The 16970-nt window shown below is 42.5% G+C and overlaps 1 protein-coding gene across 1 annotated transcript; it reads left to right on the plus strand.

The window, feature by feature from the left end:
* Positions 1-1095: 1095 nt before the first annotated feature.
* On the plus strand, positions 1096-16830 carry ppl (periplakin). The gene is made up of 22 exons (XM_041230079.1): positions 1096-1364; positions 4853-4952; positions 5436-5590; positions 5823-5943; positions 6176-6301; positions 6528-6569; positions 6782-6943; positions 7473-7580; positions 7664-7759; positions 8091-8213; positions 8558-8704; positions 8996-9147; positions 9260-9363; positions 9579-9748; positions 9933-10111; positions 10235-10373; positions 10547-10740; positions 10858-11008; positions 11221-11304; positions 11460-11576; positions 11820-11912; positions 13004-16830. Exons 1-22 carry the CDS (start codon positions 1315-1317, stop codon positions 15674-15676), a joined length of 5286 nt encoding a protein of 1761 aa, XP_041086013.1. The 5' UTR covers positions 1096-1314; the 3' UTR covers positions 15677-16830.
* Positions 16831-16970: the final 140 nt, after the last annotated feature.

Raw genomic sequence — 16970 nt, forward strand, 5'->3', positions numbered from 1 at the left:
ACTAAACACAGCAAATGCAATAAATAAGTACAGTACACGAGGACAAGTACCTGTGGACGGTACACGAGAACAGTACAAGAGGACAAGTACACTAGGACAAGTACAAGAGGACAAGTACACGAGGACAAGTACACGAGGACAAGTACACAAGGACAGTACACAAGGACAAGTACACGAGGACGGTACACAAGGACAAGTACATGAGGACAAGTACATGAGAACAGTACACGAGGACAAGTACATGAGTACAGTACACGAGGACAAGTACATGAGAACAGTACACGAGGACAAGTACATGAGAACAGTACACGAGGACAAGTACACGAGGACAGTACACGAGGACAAGTACCCGAGGACGGTACACGAGAACAGTACAAGAGGACAAGTACACGAGGAGTACACGAGGATAAGTACAAGAGGACAAGTACACGAGGACAAGTACCTGAGGACGGTACACGAGAACAGTACAAGAGGACAAGTACACTAGGACAAGTACAAGAGGACAAGTACACGAGGACAAGTACACAAGGACAAGTACACGAGGACAGTACACAAGGACAAGTACACGAGGACAGTACACAAGGACAAGTACACGAGGACAAGTACACGAGGACAAGTACATGAGGACAAGTACACGAGGACGGTACATGAGAACAGTACAAGAGGACAGTACACAAGGACAAGTACACAAGGACAAGTACATGAGAACAGTACACAAGGACAAGTAACAAGGACAAGTACATGAGAACAGTACACGAGGACAAGTACACAAGGACATTACATGAGGACAGTACATGCTCTTAATGATGTGTTTTGAATTTTTTGAGTTTTGTAAAAAAAAAAAAAAAAAAAGCAGAAATAAATACTTGATGTGGTTTGGGGTGCTAACATGTACTTGTACACTGCACAATAATTCAGAAAAAACCTCACAGGATATACATTTGCATATGTACCACGTGATATAAGCGGTCAAGGACACATTCCAAATGTGTACCTGCTCTGCTAATTTAGCATCCCTCCTGTTCGATGATAGGCTGGACTGTGGGTGTGCACCACCTTTAGGGGAGTAGTCCAGTCCAGGTTTTAGCTGCGCTTCAGCTTTCTTCAGAGCACTGTTGCTGTTGACTATAGAGTGAGACATAGAGAGGAGTTTCCTGCTAATCGCTTTCGCACTTTCTTCTGTCCTCCTAGACCTACCTGCTTCGGATAGAACACCCCTGCGCCAAGTCATCTTTGAACACCGGGTCCCATCTGCCAGGAATTAATCTGTTTTCCCCGAGAGATTGAAACGGGGAAAACAGTGGATCTGCCAACATGTTTAAAAAGAAGACAACGAAGTCTACTGTTGCGGTTACGCAAAAAAAGTGAGTTTTTAAAACGTATTTATTTATTGGTATGTACAAAAGAAAAAAGCAAGGAGTTCCCATATGGGACGTTCGATTTTTGTGTCGTATTTGATATTTTCAGATGTATAAAACGGTGAGCGAAAACTAGCTGCAGTGTAACAAAGTGTGCAAACAGCAGCAGAGAGACAGTGCATCTCTCTGCTTAATACCACCCACTCGATTTCCATAGTGAAATGCATACAGGAAAACAGAGCTCGATTCAGTGTGTGTGTTCCGTCGGATCCGCACTGAATCGCGTTCTTCTCAGGTGTGTTTTTCTTTCTGTCGTAAAGGGTGTGGCATGAAAGGCAAGTGCTGAAATGGGATTATCACTCTAAACTCTCGAAATAAAAAACATCGCATTTTCTTAAACAATTATAGACAGTGTGTCTGTGTGTGTATATAAATAAAACTAGGCAGGCGAGTTGGCACTCGTTCTCAGTACTAAGAGGAGCTGTCAGCGCCACTCAAACTCAGACTCTGCAGCCCTTCGCTTCATCTTAACTTTAGATATTTTTTTGGACTGTTTCTAGCGTGTTCTCATATGCGAGGTCAGTTGTAATGTTTTTAAGTAGCGCTAACTTTACGCTTATGGAAACGCATCCTGGTTGTGCAAGTTGTAGTTTGCTACTTTATTATTACTCGCTTTTACTCCAACATACTTATCCATAGATATATACATTATGGAATGACGTCCTAGAGAGAATAGACCATACTTTCTACATACCCTCCCTGAACACTTATCTTGTTCACTTCAGTTCTCTACTCACCAAAACCGAAACCTCGCCCATTATTTTCATTTTCTGGTAGCAAAATAAAAACGGGCGTGGCTGGTGTAGGTTCATTATAGCAAATGTAATGATTACTGTTTAAAAGCTTATTGCAGTGTGCTCATTATGGGTTGTGAAGAAGTCTGTGTGTATTTTTTTTTTAACATAGATAATGAAGGTTCATAGTTACACTGCAGTGAAAGTGTATACAATGTGTGTGTAGTTAGGCTGTAGTTGCAGTGCACTGTAAAGCTTTCTTTGCATTGTTCCTGCTGTTGGAGCTCACTATAGCCCCTTTCACACTGGCATGCTGTACCCAGGTCAGAACTGGTATGCTCTACCCAGTGTCATGTGGGTCGTCTACGTGTTTCACACTGCTTTTGATAAAGCAGGGTTGACCTGAGTGACTGACACAAGTGCACAATGCAGGTATCAATGCCAAGGAAGCAGCTTGTTACTGACGCTTCCATCCAAGCTTCTCTGGATTGAACCGTCGGCCCAAATGTGGCTGTTTGTTATTGGGTTAGGGTTAGGGTTAGGGTTAGGGTTAGGCAAACTTCCATCAAGCACTTTGTCTCGCTCCACCCGGGTCAAAGCGTGTCAACCCACATCCTGAGGTGGGTTGCTGAGACCCACGTCAACCCAGGTACGACCCAGATGCGTGGTTTGACATAAGGAGTGCCAGTGTGAAAGGGGCTTTAAGATTGGATTAGAAACTGCATTTGCAATGTAGCTAAGCTACAGTCTAACTGCAAGCTGATACTACTGTCTTCACTGCACTGCAGTTAGAACCTGTTTTTATGTATATGTGTCTTTATTGGAATGTTATGTAACCAGATGATCGTGAAAGAATGTGAAAGCTGCAGCCAGTTCCACCCTGGGCTGTGCAGGTGTGGCAGAACAAGCGATTCAGCCAGACTGCAACAGTTTTCTGAGCAATGGAGAGAGATGGGCTTCAAAGGGCGTCAAGCTGCACTTGTTCAGAAGAATACAAACAGCTTGTTCCTTTTCTTTATTGTGGACAGGAGGGGCTATTCTATTAATGTCGAATCTTTTTTTCGTGAACTTTTACAATAAAATAAGACTTCCATCACAAAGCAGTTTGATCCATTCCTGGTTTTACTATGAGTTTAATAAGACACACCTGAGCTTGTGGCTAATCAAACTCATAGTAAAACCTGGAATGGATGACACTGCTACGCAAAGGGAATCTCATTCACATCCCTCTATATCCTATATTTCAAAGCTCAATACACTTGATTGTAGAACTTTTGCTAAAGACCAAGCAGGTTGAAGTCTGTCCTTCCACCGTGTGTTCGTGATGGATAATTGGATGATTGGATGAGGGTGTCCTCTGTCTAAACTAAACCCCTCCTGCAATATGTGGCTTGTAACAGCAGGTTAGGAGAGTTTTATTTTATATATGTGTGTGCATTAGTACTGGCAACAATACACTTTAATGAATGTGATCAGTAAATGGAATAGGCCAAGAAAGGCTGCTATTAATGTTGTTGTAAGATTCTAGAAGAGTTTCCTGCCACCAAACCCAAATTCCTCTTAACAGATGTGACCAGCACTGCAGATTCCCTTCAAGTCCCCCATATACAAACGATAGTTAGCTGCCCTGCTTGTGCTGGCCTTCCCTGCTTTTTAAATGCAAGTATTTCTTTTACTATTGGAAATGATTAGGGAGTTTTCATTGAAGATTTTTCCATTCAAACTGATGCAGTCTGTGGTGGTGTGGTTACAGTGCCCTTGTTTGTGTATAGGCTGAACGTACTGCAATTATTGAGTGAGTATGCGTACCCTCCCGTGTCCTAGAAACTGCCCTCAGAAAATGGCTCTGAAGGAAATCCCAAAGTAGTAAATGAAGTGGCTCTCATGAACTTGCAGAGTGTTGATGTGGAAACTGAGGGTGAACGGGACTAACCAGTTCCATTGGAGTAAGCACCACGCCCGCAGCTCAGGCTTCAGTGCAAATGTGTATTCACTTACAGTAACAATCCCAACTCCCATTTCAAATGTAGCATTGCAAGAAACCTGCAGTTCTGGCATCTGGCAGCTGTTCCACTAATCTGAGCAGCTGACATTTTCAAATGGGGGAGAGGCCCTTTTGTCGCAGCTTTTTCTTAAACAGAAAAGGATTGAAGTAGATTTTGGTGTTGACAAAAGAGGAAGTTAGCTGTTTTTATGAAACACATAAACTTTAATATCTAAGCTGCCAACAAGACACAAAATGCTCTCAGGTGTAAGAAGCTTACAGCAGTCCCTATTTGTACTAGTGTGTTGGGTAAGTAAAGTGCAACAGACCCTGTTTATACATTCAGACCAATTAGAGATGCTTCATTGTAATTGGCTCAGCATTCTTTCTTATGCAAATTCAGGAAGCAGGTGGTCAAATAAAGAGGGTTGAGGGAGTGATTAAGGATGCGCAGGTGAATACAGTGTTGCTGTTGTATAGCATTCGTTGTCCTATTTGATGGCATTAGTAAATATGCAGTGGGATGTGCATGTATATGTGACAAGCCTCTGGACAGTATTTCTCAGGTTGTCACCTGCATGCAAGGAAAATCTATATTTACTGCAATAGCCTCTGGAGAATGGTAATATTTATAAGCAAGCTGAGTGAATATGCATTGTAACAAACCCAGAAGCACTGCCTCCAGGCTGAGTTGTTTCGATGTGTTTCCTCTGCAGGGTCCAGAACAGCGAGCTCACAGAGGTGATCGAGAAGTTGCAGCAGCATGCTGACCAGGTGGAGAAAAACATCATCGACACCGAGGACAAACTACAGAAGGTATGGGGGCCTGGCTGGCTGCTTTTCTAATGCATTTCAAATCCGGGTGTAGCACACACTCCCAATCTACTGGGGCTGCTCTGGTCCAGGCTTTTGTTCCAGCTGAGGCTCCATTATGTCACACTTACCCGTGCACTTTAAAAGGCAATGCTGGCAGTCAGGGAGAGTAAAGATAGCCTGCACTGTGTGTGTCTGTCTGTCTATATATATATATATATATATATATATATATATATATATATATATATATATATATAATCTATCCAGCATGGCTGGACTCACCTGTTTTGTATTGCATTTCGAGATGATTGGTTGAGTGCAATGAGAAGGGATTGATGTACACATGGAAGCCTATGTGAAGCACTAGATAATCTAAACCGTAGAGATCAGTTATTTAGCACACGTGTACTGCAGCAGTGTCTTGAGTGCCAACATCAATGCAAATACACGCCTGCTCACTTTTGAAATGTGCCCCGTTTGCAGGATGTTAATAATAAAATGGATGGAAGGGCTCAGCAGTACCACAGTGACACCAGCAAAAGAATCGGAAACTCGGAGGACCTGCTGAAGGGGCTGGGGCTCGATGCAGCCAGCGCCAGACGCCTCGGTCACCCACAGGCTGAGATGATTGAAGAAGAGTTAGTTTACTTTGCACTTGGATTTCTTTGTAACTTTTATTACAGATACAGGCACATAAAACTGGATTCAATTCAAGAAAACATCAAACTGTGATTCTTGATTGTTAACTATTGACTTCAAACTGATCTTTGATTGTAAACTGTAACCGTCTGAAATTCTGTTCATGCTGTTTTGTCTCTAATTTTTGTCAGTTATTTTTCAATGAAGACTCTCACGCTTTCTTTGCTTTAGTATCAAGCAGCTGAAGGAGAGGGTAAGGAAACTGCGTCTGGAGCACGAGAGGGTTTACAGCTCGTCTCGCTCGGAGAGCGTCCCAAACATCAATTGGGGAAAGATCATCGAGGAGAAGCAGGTGAGCGGACGCAAGAACAGGAAGCACGTTGTCTCCTTTGTGACATCACAAACCAACTATGTTCCAGAGCATGAACTGCCTGCAGACCCCCAAATTATTAATCAAATGGTATTTGCATTGATTCCATATTTAACATTGCCCATGCACAGCAAACCTCCACTGAAACACTATTTAGAATGCTAGTCCAATACCTAATTAGTAAGGATAATGTTTCTTTTTTTTCACTTCATAGATGAACCTGAATAACAAAGGCTTTGGCAATGATCTGCCCTTGGTTGACAACCAAGTGGATGAGCACAACATTTTCCACAGTGAAGTGGAGGCCATCGGACCCCACATTAATCAGCAAGGAGACCAGGTAAAGGACTGCATGTCAGGACTGATAAGGAACAGTTTTCATGTGTGTCTGTCACTCCTAAAACCTCAGCAGCTTAACGTGAAGAGCGGTTCAGGAATTCAAAGATGAAAAAGGCCTGAAAATGTAACTTTTGTTACATTGTGGTTCACAAATGTGGACAGATTTTTGACTTGGATATTATAAAAGTTTTTTTGAAACCAATATGACCATTTTATCTTTGTTACAGGAATACATCAGTGGCCTTCAAGTGAAATACAACAAACTCCTGGTAAGCACAAGCAGGGCTTTGATAGGTTTACAAAGCGTTTGATTGAATTGTTTCATACTTTTAAGCAGCTGTAACTTTGTTAAATTAATATGATCCATGCTGCAGTATGAAAAATGACCACACAGCATTGATTCTGTAGCTTCTCATTGAAACATGATACGTACTTCTCCCTGGTCAAATACCAGTCTAGTAAGTTTGCATTTCCCCTTTAGAACAACTCCCAGATGCGTCAGCGGGATCTGAACAGCCTGCGCGACTATATGCAGCGCTGTACCAATGAGCTCTACTGGATGGACCAGCAGGGACAGGAGCGCATCAACTATGACTGGAGTGACAAGAACCTGGACTACCAGACCCGCCAAAAGCAGTACGAGGTAATGCACTGGACTGGCTGGCCCGACACGAGCAGTGCGAGGTAACGCACTGGACTGGCTGGCCCGACACGAGCAGTGCGAGGTAACGCACTGGACTGGCTGGCCCGACACGAGCAGTGCGAGGTAACGCACTGGACTGGCTGGCCCGACACGAGCAGTGCGAGGTAACGCACTGGACTGGCTGGCCCGACACGAGCAGTGCGAGGTAACGCAATGCTGTTGCTGCAATGGATACATATATTAAGGCTTAGTTTTTCAATATTAATTAAACATCAGCAGCTCCAATATAATCATAGTATGTATTTGTTTTTATTTTAAAAAAACACATTTTAATTAAGCCAACAGGTTTCTGGCACGTCTTTCGCAGTTTTTAACTGGATTCATGCCCTTGGACTGTGAAAAGGATTTTTGATAGAACGTGTGCCACGAAGAGGCCGGCAGTTGTAATAGCATTTTTAGACTTTGTTTTCTGTATGGCCGTGTGTTCATCTTTTGCATAATATAATTGTTTTCCATTTTTATCCCTCAGAATTTTATTAACAGAGCTCTTGAAGCCAAAGAGGCAAGTATCACGAAGCTCCATGAAGATGGAGAGAAGCTTCTGGCAGCGAACCACCCGGGCACCAATGCCATCGAGGTAAGCGCTGCGAGCTGCTCTGCATTGCTGTGCTGCTGCGCTGGGCGTCAGGGCAGCGCATTTTAATAGTCTGTGTCTTTAAGGCTCACACTGAGGCGGTGCATGCAGACTGGAAGGAATACCTCAACCTGCTTATCTGTGAGGAGAAGCACCTGAAATACATGGACGACTACCACAAAGTAGGTGAACAACAAGCAGCTCCCACTGCTACTGTGCCTCCCATACGCACGCTTTCATTTCACTTCTGTTCACTCTGCTTTCAGTTTTAGGATCGCCCATGCTGGATTTTCTAGTTATTTTTAAGTGTTTGACTGTATATTGAAATCCAATGAATTGTTTCCAATGGCTGCTGGGTGAATGTTCCTTGGAAGGCAGTAGATTTCAATCAGATATTTTTAGGAATGAAGATTAAGAGATAGTTTAAATTCAAATTAGGATTCAAACAGGTCCCCCCCCATATGACAGTGATATTGCAAGCATGATAAAACAGCATTTCTTTACCTTTTTTAGTTTCACAAGGATGCAAAGGACACTCAGGATCTACTGAAGAAACTGGAGACGGACCTGAGCCAGAAATACAACCCCGAATTTAAAGACATCTACCAGACGCAGGCCCTGATCGAGGATCTGGATGTCAGTAATAATTAGATCTGTGGCATTATTACAGTATAATACAGTGACATGCACTATTAGGGAGGGGGCTTTTACAGAATATGTATTAGAAACAATTTTAGTTGGCATGTTAGTTCATAGCAGGGTGCTCAGAATGCTGTCGGGTGGAAAAATCACCATAAAAATGCAAAGTATTTGTCAGGTTTTTTTCACATCCCCTCTAACGACGACCCATAACCCAGTCTTTTATGTGCCTCTTGATAAATTATATACATACATAGTTTTTTTTTTTACCGAAAAGCTACTAATTGGAGTGTTCAGTGTGTCTGTTGCCGGCGTGTTCACAGTGTGTCTGTTCTCTACAGGATCAGTCCAAGGCTCTGGATCAGTATGACAAGGCAGTGAAGGCTCTGCAGAAGCGCAGCCAGCAGGTACTGCCCCTGAAGTACCGTCGAGAGACGCCTCTGAAACCCATCCCTGTCGAGGCGCTCTGCGAGTACGACTCCGAGGAGGTGAGGAACACCGGCTCACACTTGCATTGACAGTCACCCCAGAAACTTGATATTTAATTCTGTATTAATATAATTCTTTACCAAACCTTTATTTTGTATTTTTTTTATATTTAAGTTCCTTACTGCAGTTTGTTGTATGAAAGTAGACCACTACAGTAAACTCTTGCACAGAATTATTTTGTTTATCATTTATTTATTATTCTAGTTGTATTTTCTTGAGGTTAGGAGCTATTTATCAGTGTAGTTTGTGATCTTGTACGTGATCATGGACACGCCCCGGTCCCACTGCAGGGTCAGATCGCCCGCGGAGAGAGGTACACTGTCCTCAAGAACAGTGGGGTGAAGTGGGATGTCGCTGACGCTGCTGGACGTAAAATAAGCGCCCCCGCAGTGTGCTTCATGATTCCACCTACAGACCCCGAGGCTCTCGCCATTGCAGACAAGTGAGTGTGTTTCTATCTATACCTAACGTGTGGATTCAATGAGCTCTATAAAAATAAATAAATAAATAATACCCTATCAGCAGGGAATTAACTGTGCTACACTTTGTTTCAGCCTGGCTAACCAACACAAGAACATCAAAAAGAAGAACGCCAGCACCAAAGCTGCCCTCATGAAGCGCTACGAAGAGCTCAAGAAAGAGAATACTGCAGGGTCTGGTAGGTGCTTGTATTTAATACTATCCAGCGAGGAAGCCAAGTTATCTGTATTTCTCTTTTTACAAGGAGGTTATTAAAACTAGAAAACTGAGATCCCTTCTCCAGGTGATGACTCAAATAAGATAAAGCGGCTGCGAATGGTTAATCCCTGTGGTGACTGTTAGTGCAGGTTTTGCTGTATTTCGTCAGTGTAATGATCGCGTCTTTGTGCTTAGTTTCGACTGCAGATAAACAGGAGCAGCAGTGTCGTCAGCTGATGTCTGGATTAGACAAAGTGTACAGTGACCTGGACAAGCAGGAGAAGGGGATCTACTGTCGCCTGCGGCCTCCGCTGGACCAGAGCCACCCTGTCCAGGACAGTGGAGAGCGCCTGCAGGACCTGAAGGTGACCCGGAACATCCTGCTTCTGCTTCTCTCTCTCAAACCTGCACAAAGCAGCCAGCTACCCCAGGACAGAAGTGAAAAGTGAATCAGATGCTCCGTTTCTTGGGCAACTGTTTAGGTTTCGCTGTGCTTTGCATAGAAAACGCTTGTGTTAAACTAACATGCTGTCATGTGCCTCTTTCTAGATGATGGAGAGCGCTGTTCGTCGTATTGAGCCTGAAAAGACCACGAAGCTACGCGATGCCCAGGCCTTCCTTGCAACCAGCCCCAAGTGTGCCAGTGCTCCTCAACTCTACAGCAGAGTGGATGAAACCATCAACAAGTACGACAAGGTGGACCTGCTGCTGCGTTCTGCAGAAGACAAGTATGTCATTCATTTGCTTTTCACGTCACAAAAATAAATGGCAAAAAATGTATCGAAACAACCATACCAGCTGTATAATAATAAACTAAACACATTCATTTTTTTTGTTTGGTTTTTATTTAGGTTTGAGGCTTCAAACCGCCTTGAGAAAACTCTGCATAAAGGAAAAAACATGTTGTCAACTTATGAGAATAAACTTGCCAGGGAAGAAATTGCCCCAAGCGACCTGAGATCACTGGAGGACACCCAACAGGAGCTGTCTGTAAGTGGCTTTACTCTACCCCAGGGATAAAAAAGCACTGCATTTGTAATTCTATTACCAGCAATAGACACCAATGTACAGTAAATATGAAGATTGTTACCTAGCATGTTGCAGTCAGTAGGCTCTTGCTAACTGAGCCTCCCTCCTTCCTCCCTAATTTCCATTTTTAAAAGGAAATAAGCCGGGAGCTGAAATCCCAGAGATCTACAATCACTGAAGTAGAACAGAACCTCCAATCTGCCAAGGCAAACTGTGATAACCTGGCGAGCAAGCTCCAGGAACACTGCCCTGATATTGACCGTCAGGAGGCGGAGGTGCGAAAAGTGAACAAGAGATACGACAACCTGAACAAGCAGATTGACAGCAGGTAAGGGCTTCTTCAAACTCTCTCTGCAGGAACATCTACGGACTGTTGCTATTACAAGTCAATCATGGCCTGCTGCAAAAGTATAACAAAAAAAACTAATGAGTGTCATTCGTACAGATCACAGAATCTACAAACAGCCAAGACTGCCTACGCTAACTACCGCAGCGAGTACGACAGCCTCAACAGTTGGCTCACCAGAGTGCCAAACTACGAACCGAAGGAAACTGATGACATCCGACAAATTGAAACCAAACTGGCAAATCAAAGAGTAAGTGCTGTACTGATGAGCAACTTTACAATTAAAATCATGCAAACTGTACACTGGATTAAAAAGCTTTGAGAAATGTGTCTGTGCTTCATTATAAGCTGTAGTCCTTACTGGAACAGATCTGTTTTAATCCAATGGTCATGTAATCAAGCACACAGCTGAACAACTTAAAGGTCCAAACATTGTGTGTGATGCCATCATTTTTTTTTCAGAATCTACTTACAGATATCTCTAGGAAAGAGTTTGAACTGGAAAACATTTCAAGGAACTCTCAGCTGTACCAACAAGCTGTAAAGGTGAGACACAGTGCTGGCTAATATAACTTCTTTAAAGAGGTCTTAAGGTAGAATAACAGGGATGCCAGTTGTTTTATAGTAGAGAATGCTTTATTTTACTCTTACACAAGGATTAATAGAGTGCACTTTTCTCTTATTTACCTGCCCGTTTACAGAATTATGAATTGGAAGCTGACAAATTTAAATCCATTCTTGACCTTGAAGATGGAGTAACCACACAGACATACAAGAAACACAAACTTGAGTCCCCAGCAATAAAAGTCAAGAACGAGGTAAGAAACCTGCTATGCAGGCATGCGGCTATGTGTGTTTGTTGATTGTACAAGTATGGAAGGTGTTGAAACAGCCTGAGAGGGAAACTTGAAGAATGTACTGATCACCTTAAAATCATCTGCATATTAAAGAGCTATAGTGCTATAGCGCAGCAGGTTTGCTCTTTCATTCTGGTCTGAATTGTTTATATGGATCACTGTGGACCACTATGCAGAACCTGTCCTCCCATTTTTATTTTTCAGGAATCCGCTCTTGGAGCCAAATTTACTGAAGTAAATGCTGTAAACAAACAGAGACTGCAAAACCTGGAATTCGCCCAAAGTCTCTTGAATCAGGTAATTAATAGAAACTGCATTCTTACAGACAAGCTGGGAGGATACTTATTTAATTAAATCATTTGTCAAACTCTGTTTAGGTCAAATACATTTGAATTGTAAAGTTAAATCCCTTACTTCTCATAAGTTCTGTATGGGACGCTTTCTTGAGGGATCAACCTTCTATTTTGCTCCAGTGCATGATTTGCTCCATTGGGGAAAAACTAAAGTTGCATAGTAGGGAAAAAACCAAGTGATTCTAATGAACTTTAAAACATACATAAGAACATAAGAACATAAAGTTTACAAACGAGAGGAGGCCATTCGGCCCATCTTGCTCGTTTGGTTGTTAGTAGCTTATTGATCCCAAAATCTCATCAAGCAGCTTCTTGAAGGATCCCAGGGTGTCAGCTTCAACAACTTTACTGGGGAGTTGATTCCAGACCCTCACAATTCTCTGTGTAAAAAAGTGCCTCCTATTTTCTGTTCTGAATGCCCCTTTGTCTAAACTCCATTTGTGACCCCTGGTCCTTGTTTCTTTTTTCAGGCTGAAAAAGTCCCTTGGGTCGACACTGTCAATACCTTTTAGAATTTTGAATGCTTGAATTAGGTCGCCATGTAGTCTTCTTTGTTCAAGACTGAACAGATTCAATTCTTTTAGCCTGTCTGCATATGACATGCCTTTTAAGCCCGGAATAATTCTGGTTGCTCTTCTTTGCACTCTTTCTAGAGCAGCAATATCTTTTTTATAGCGAGGTGACCAGAACTGAACATAATATTCAAAATGAGGTCTTACTAGTGCATTGTACAGTTTTAACATTACTTCCCTTGATTTAAATTCAACACTTTTCACAATGTATCCGAGCATCTTGTTAGCCTTTTTTATAGCTTCCCCACATTGTCTAGATGAAGACATTTCTGAGTCAACAAAAACTCCTAGGTCTTTTTCATAGATTCCTTCTCCAATCAGGTCCCGAGCATTGGTACAAGATTGGAAAGCCAGCTCTCTGTGAAGTTAGTGTTACCCAAATATATATTTTGTTGTTGGGATCAAACAAAAGCAAATAACTAAAACTGATACATCTTTTTTTTTTTTTAAATGTATTTCATAGCAACCCGAGGTATCTGTTGTGCAGCAGAACAGTGTTCAGACTCAGATGGCACAGGCTCCTGGGGAACAGCCCTGGAGGATTAAGAAACAGCTAGAAGATGAGGTTCAACGCAGACAACAACTGGAAAATGAAGTCAAGAACACCCAGGATGAAATTTACCTCCTGGAGGGCCAGAAACCTCAAGACACTGTGGTCAAGAAGGAAGTGATCAAGAAAGTTCCTGATCCCCAGCTGGATGACGAGTTCTATAAATACCAGCAGAGAGTCTCAGAGGAGCAGAGGCTGACCCGAGCCCTGGAGAATGAGCTGGAGGCACTTCGACTCAAATTGCGCGGCTTCGAAACTGAAAAGAGAGAAGGAGCGCAGCAATATGTGGTCAAAGAGGTCCTCCGCATTGAAAAGGATAGGGTGCAAGAAGATGAGGTGCAAAGGCTGAGGGAAGAGTTGGAGGAGATCAGGAGGCAGAAGACAGTTAAGGAGAATGAACTTACTCTTATTCGGAAACGCATTACGATTGTAAGCGAGGAGAAAAACAAGGAACAGGAAATAATAACAGAGAAGGAACTGGTTAAGATTCAAAATGATCCACAACTGGAGAGTGAGTACAGAATGCTTATAGATAACAAACAAAAAGAAATGGAATCCAGGAAGAGACTGGAGGAGGAACTCCATCTTCTTCAGGATAAACTCAAGCGGCTGGAGAAGGAGAAGGCCATGGCTGAGGAGAAGATCACGATTAAAGAAGTATTAAAGGTGGAGAAGGACCTTGCCTTGGAAAGAGAAGTAGAGCAGCTCAGGCATCAATATGATGCTGAAAAAGCCAAGAGCATGTCCACTCAAAGAGAACAAAGTGAACTGCTGAGGAAGATTACCCTTCTCGAGGAAGCGAAATCAAAAACAGTCACTCAGGAAAAGATGCGGGAGATTGTAAGACCCGACCCGAAGGCTGAAAGTGAGTTGGGCACACTTCGTTTCGAATTGGTTGAACAGCAGAGAAGAAGAAGAGATGGAGAACTGCAGCTGAAGACCCTTCGTGATGAGCTGACAATGTTGAAGAATAGAGGTCCCCAAATAGAATACAAGGAAATGATTAAGGAGGTTATCAAGTACAAGACAGACCCAGAAACTGAGAGAGAGCTTGAAAAACTCAGGAATGAAATTGTTGACAAAACACGCCAAACTGAAAGGTCTGAGTTAGAAATCACCCAGCTCAGAGAAGAAATTCAGAGGTGGAAAGAAACCAAACCCCAGGTGACGGTAAAGGAGGTTGTCAGTGAGGTTGTGCAGTACCGCGAAGATCCAAAAACTAGAGAGGAGGTAGAATCCCTTAAGATTAAGCTTGCAGAAGAACAGAGAATGAGAATGGAACTGGAAAGAGAAAGGTCTGCCAGTGAAGAAAAGATCAAACTGAAAAAGATAGCCCTTTCTGAGGTTAGGGAAAAGTTTGTCCAACAAGAAGTTGTGAAGATGGAAGAAGACCCAATTCTGAAATCGGAATGCACCAAATTCTCTCAGAACATTAATAATGAACAGAAACAGAAGGAGGTCCTCAGAAATGAGCTGTACATTCTTCAGCGCCGCAAGACAGAGTTGGAACAGCAGCTGGAAGATCTTGAGCGTGAGCGAAAAGCCAGACGAGAAGCTGAGCTTGAAATTCAGAGGCTTAGAGTCCAACTCAATGAGCTGGAGATCAGAGAAAAGCAGACCAGAGAGAAGGTGACTATAAAGCAGAAGGTGGTCCTTCAACAAGATCCCCAGCAAGAGAAAGAATACTCTCTTCTCAAACTGGAAGTGGAGGAAGAGAAGCATAAGCGTCTTCTGCTTGAAAAGGAGCTTCAGACTTTGATTGAAAAACAGATGACTCTGGAGAAGATGGAAGTTCGGGAGAAAGTGGTGTTCTCTGAAAAAGTTCAAGTAGAAAAAGATCCTGAAGCAGAACGGGACATTGAGAGACTCAAGATCAGCCTGGAAGAAGAGTCCAAGCGCAGACGCGAGCTTGAAGTGGAGCTGAGTCGTCTCAATTCAAAGTTATCTGAAGCAGAATTTACCAACACTAAATACTCAAAGGAGGTGGACTACATACGAGAAGAAAATCTGAAACTGCAACAGGAGAAGCTGAGGCTACAAAACGAGGCCAGGAGACTTCAATCAGACATCCAAATTACTGCTAAAGAAACTAAAGAGATTACAGAATCTTCTTCGTTGGACAATGAAAGGAACCTGGAGCTAAGGCTGATGTCACTGCAGAAGGAGCTTGCTGAACTAAAGAACATAACACATGAGAAAGATCAAGAAATCCAAAAACTGAACAACAGTATGTCTACAATACAAACCAAAAGGGAGCAAAGAGAGAGCCACCTGCGGCGCTCTATTGTAGTCATAGATCCGGACACAGGAAGGGAGATGACCCCAGAAGAGGCTCACAGGGAAGGTCTCATTGACTGGAAAATGTTTGTCAACCTTCAGAGCCAGGAATGCGACTGGGAGGAGATCTCGGTCAAGGGTCCCAATGGAGAGTCTACAGTCCTTCATGACAGAAAATCTGGCAAGAAGTTCTCTATTGAAGACGCCTTACAGAACCGCATAATTACAAAAGACCAGCTAAAACGGTATCAGAACAAGGAATTATCAATCCAGGAGTTTGGGATCATACTATCTGGTTGTGCCAAATGAAAAATACTCAAGGTAGCAGTGAATCTTCAGGAGGAGCGCTACAAGATGGCTGTATCTCCCACAACTCTTCCTAAAGCCTATGTCCTTACATGAACTTATTCTAAAAAAGGCATACTTTATTTAAGTAATGCACACAAAAAGCACCTACAGAACTGCTCCAAGCAACAACGAATGGACATGTTTTTTTTGTTTCCTTTCTTCTGGACGTTGGCTTGTTTTACATTGAAGGGTTTAAATGTGAAAATTAGGTCTGCAGGACAAGAAAATGTAAATTAAAAAAAAAAGTATAACCAAAGATTAAATGTTAGCAATAAAAGCATTATTGGGGTGACCTGTAACTGGAAACTTAAATTAGCTAATACATTGCCCCTCTATTTCTATATCTACATTGTTTAATATTTTAAGAGCATGCACATAGCTAACATACATGGGTTTCCCGTGACACAACATTCTGATACATGTGCTGTTGTGTATAATTAAATGAGCTTACCATTGATTGATATATATTATACACATACATACATATACCCCTTTTCCACTGGCACATCCCATACGGGTCTGGGTACCTTTCCACTGGCTATTTGTCGAGCTGAGCAAGAACCAAAACGTGAAACCTTGGCCTCCACAACACATCTGAATCTGGCTCGGAGCCGATCAGCGCTAGGGGTAATGATTTTCATCATTGTACACTGGAGGAAGATGAACACAGCGTGCAGCGAGTCACAGGAGAGAAGTACCGACTTGGGACAGTGAGGAAGTACAGGCTTTAGTATCTTGCTTGTCCGATACAAATAACTGCTGTCTCAGAGAATCATCCAAATGACTGCTCTCCCTTTATGTAATCAGCCCGTCGTTGCATTCAGTAATAGAAGAACGAAAACCAAGAAAAACACAACCTTCAGGTGTACTGTGGAAAAGAGGTCGAAAGTACCTGCTAGGGACAATAGGCAGAAGACTGCCTTAACTGCCAATGTATTTATGCTTGTAGTTCTGTTAGTCTGGTACAGTAGCTTAGAACTTAATGCATATACTCTGCCTTCACTACGTTGCATCGTTTACCTTTATTTTTTTTAACAATCTGTACAAGGAGAGGGAAGTTTAGGGATTTATTTTATTTGTACACAACTTGAATAAAATATTGTGGTGGCTGAAAACTGTGCCTTGGTTCCTTTATTGAGGTCTTAGCAGGTGCAGCAGAAGTTTGTGTGTTTATTTGATCTGCGTGTATATTTATTAGATCTGTGTTTATTTAACCTGTGTGTTGATTAGATCCAAGTGTTTATTAGATCTATTT

This window comes from Polyodon spathula, chromosome 26, assembly GCF_017654505.1.
Source record: "Polyodon spathula isolate WHYD16114869_AA chromosome 26, ASM1765450v1, whole genome shotgun sequence".
NCBI lineage: Eukaryota > Metazoa > Chordata > Actinopteri > Acipenseriformes > Polyodontidae > Polyodon > Polyodon spathula.

Bases quoted from the DNA above. Each gene is read 5' to 3' on its own strand.
- ppl (XM_041230079.1), top strand. From the start codon at position 1,315: ATGTTTAAAAAGAAGACAACGAAGTCTACTGTTGCGGTTACGCAAAAA. The intron at 7,760-8,090 runs GTAGGTGAACAA...TACCTTTTTTAG, and splicing joins ACATGGACGACTACCACAAA to TTTCACAAGGATGCAAAGGA. The intron at 8,705-8,995 runs GTGAGGAACACC...GTCCCACTGCAG, and splicing joins GCGAGTACGACTCCGAGGAG to GGTCAGATCGCCCGCGGAGA.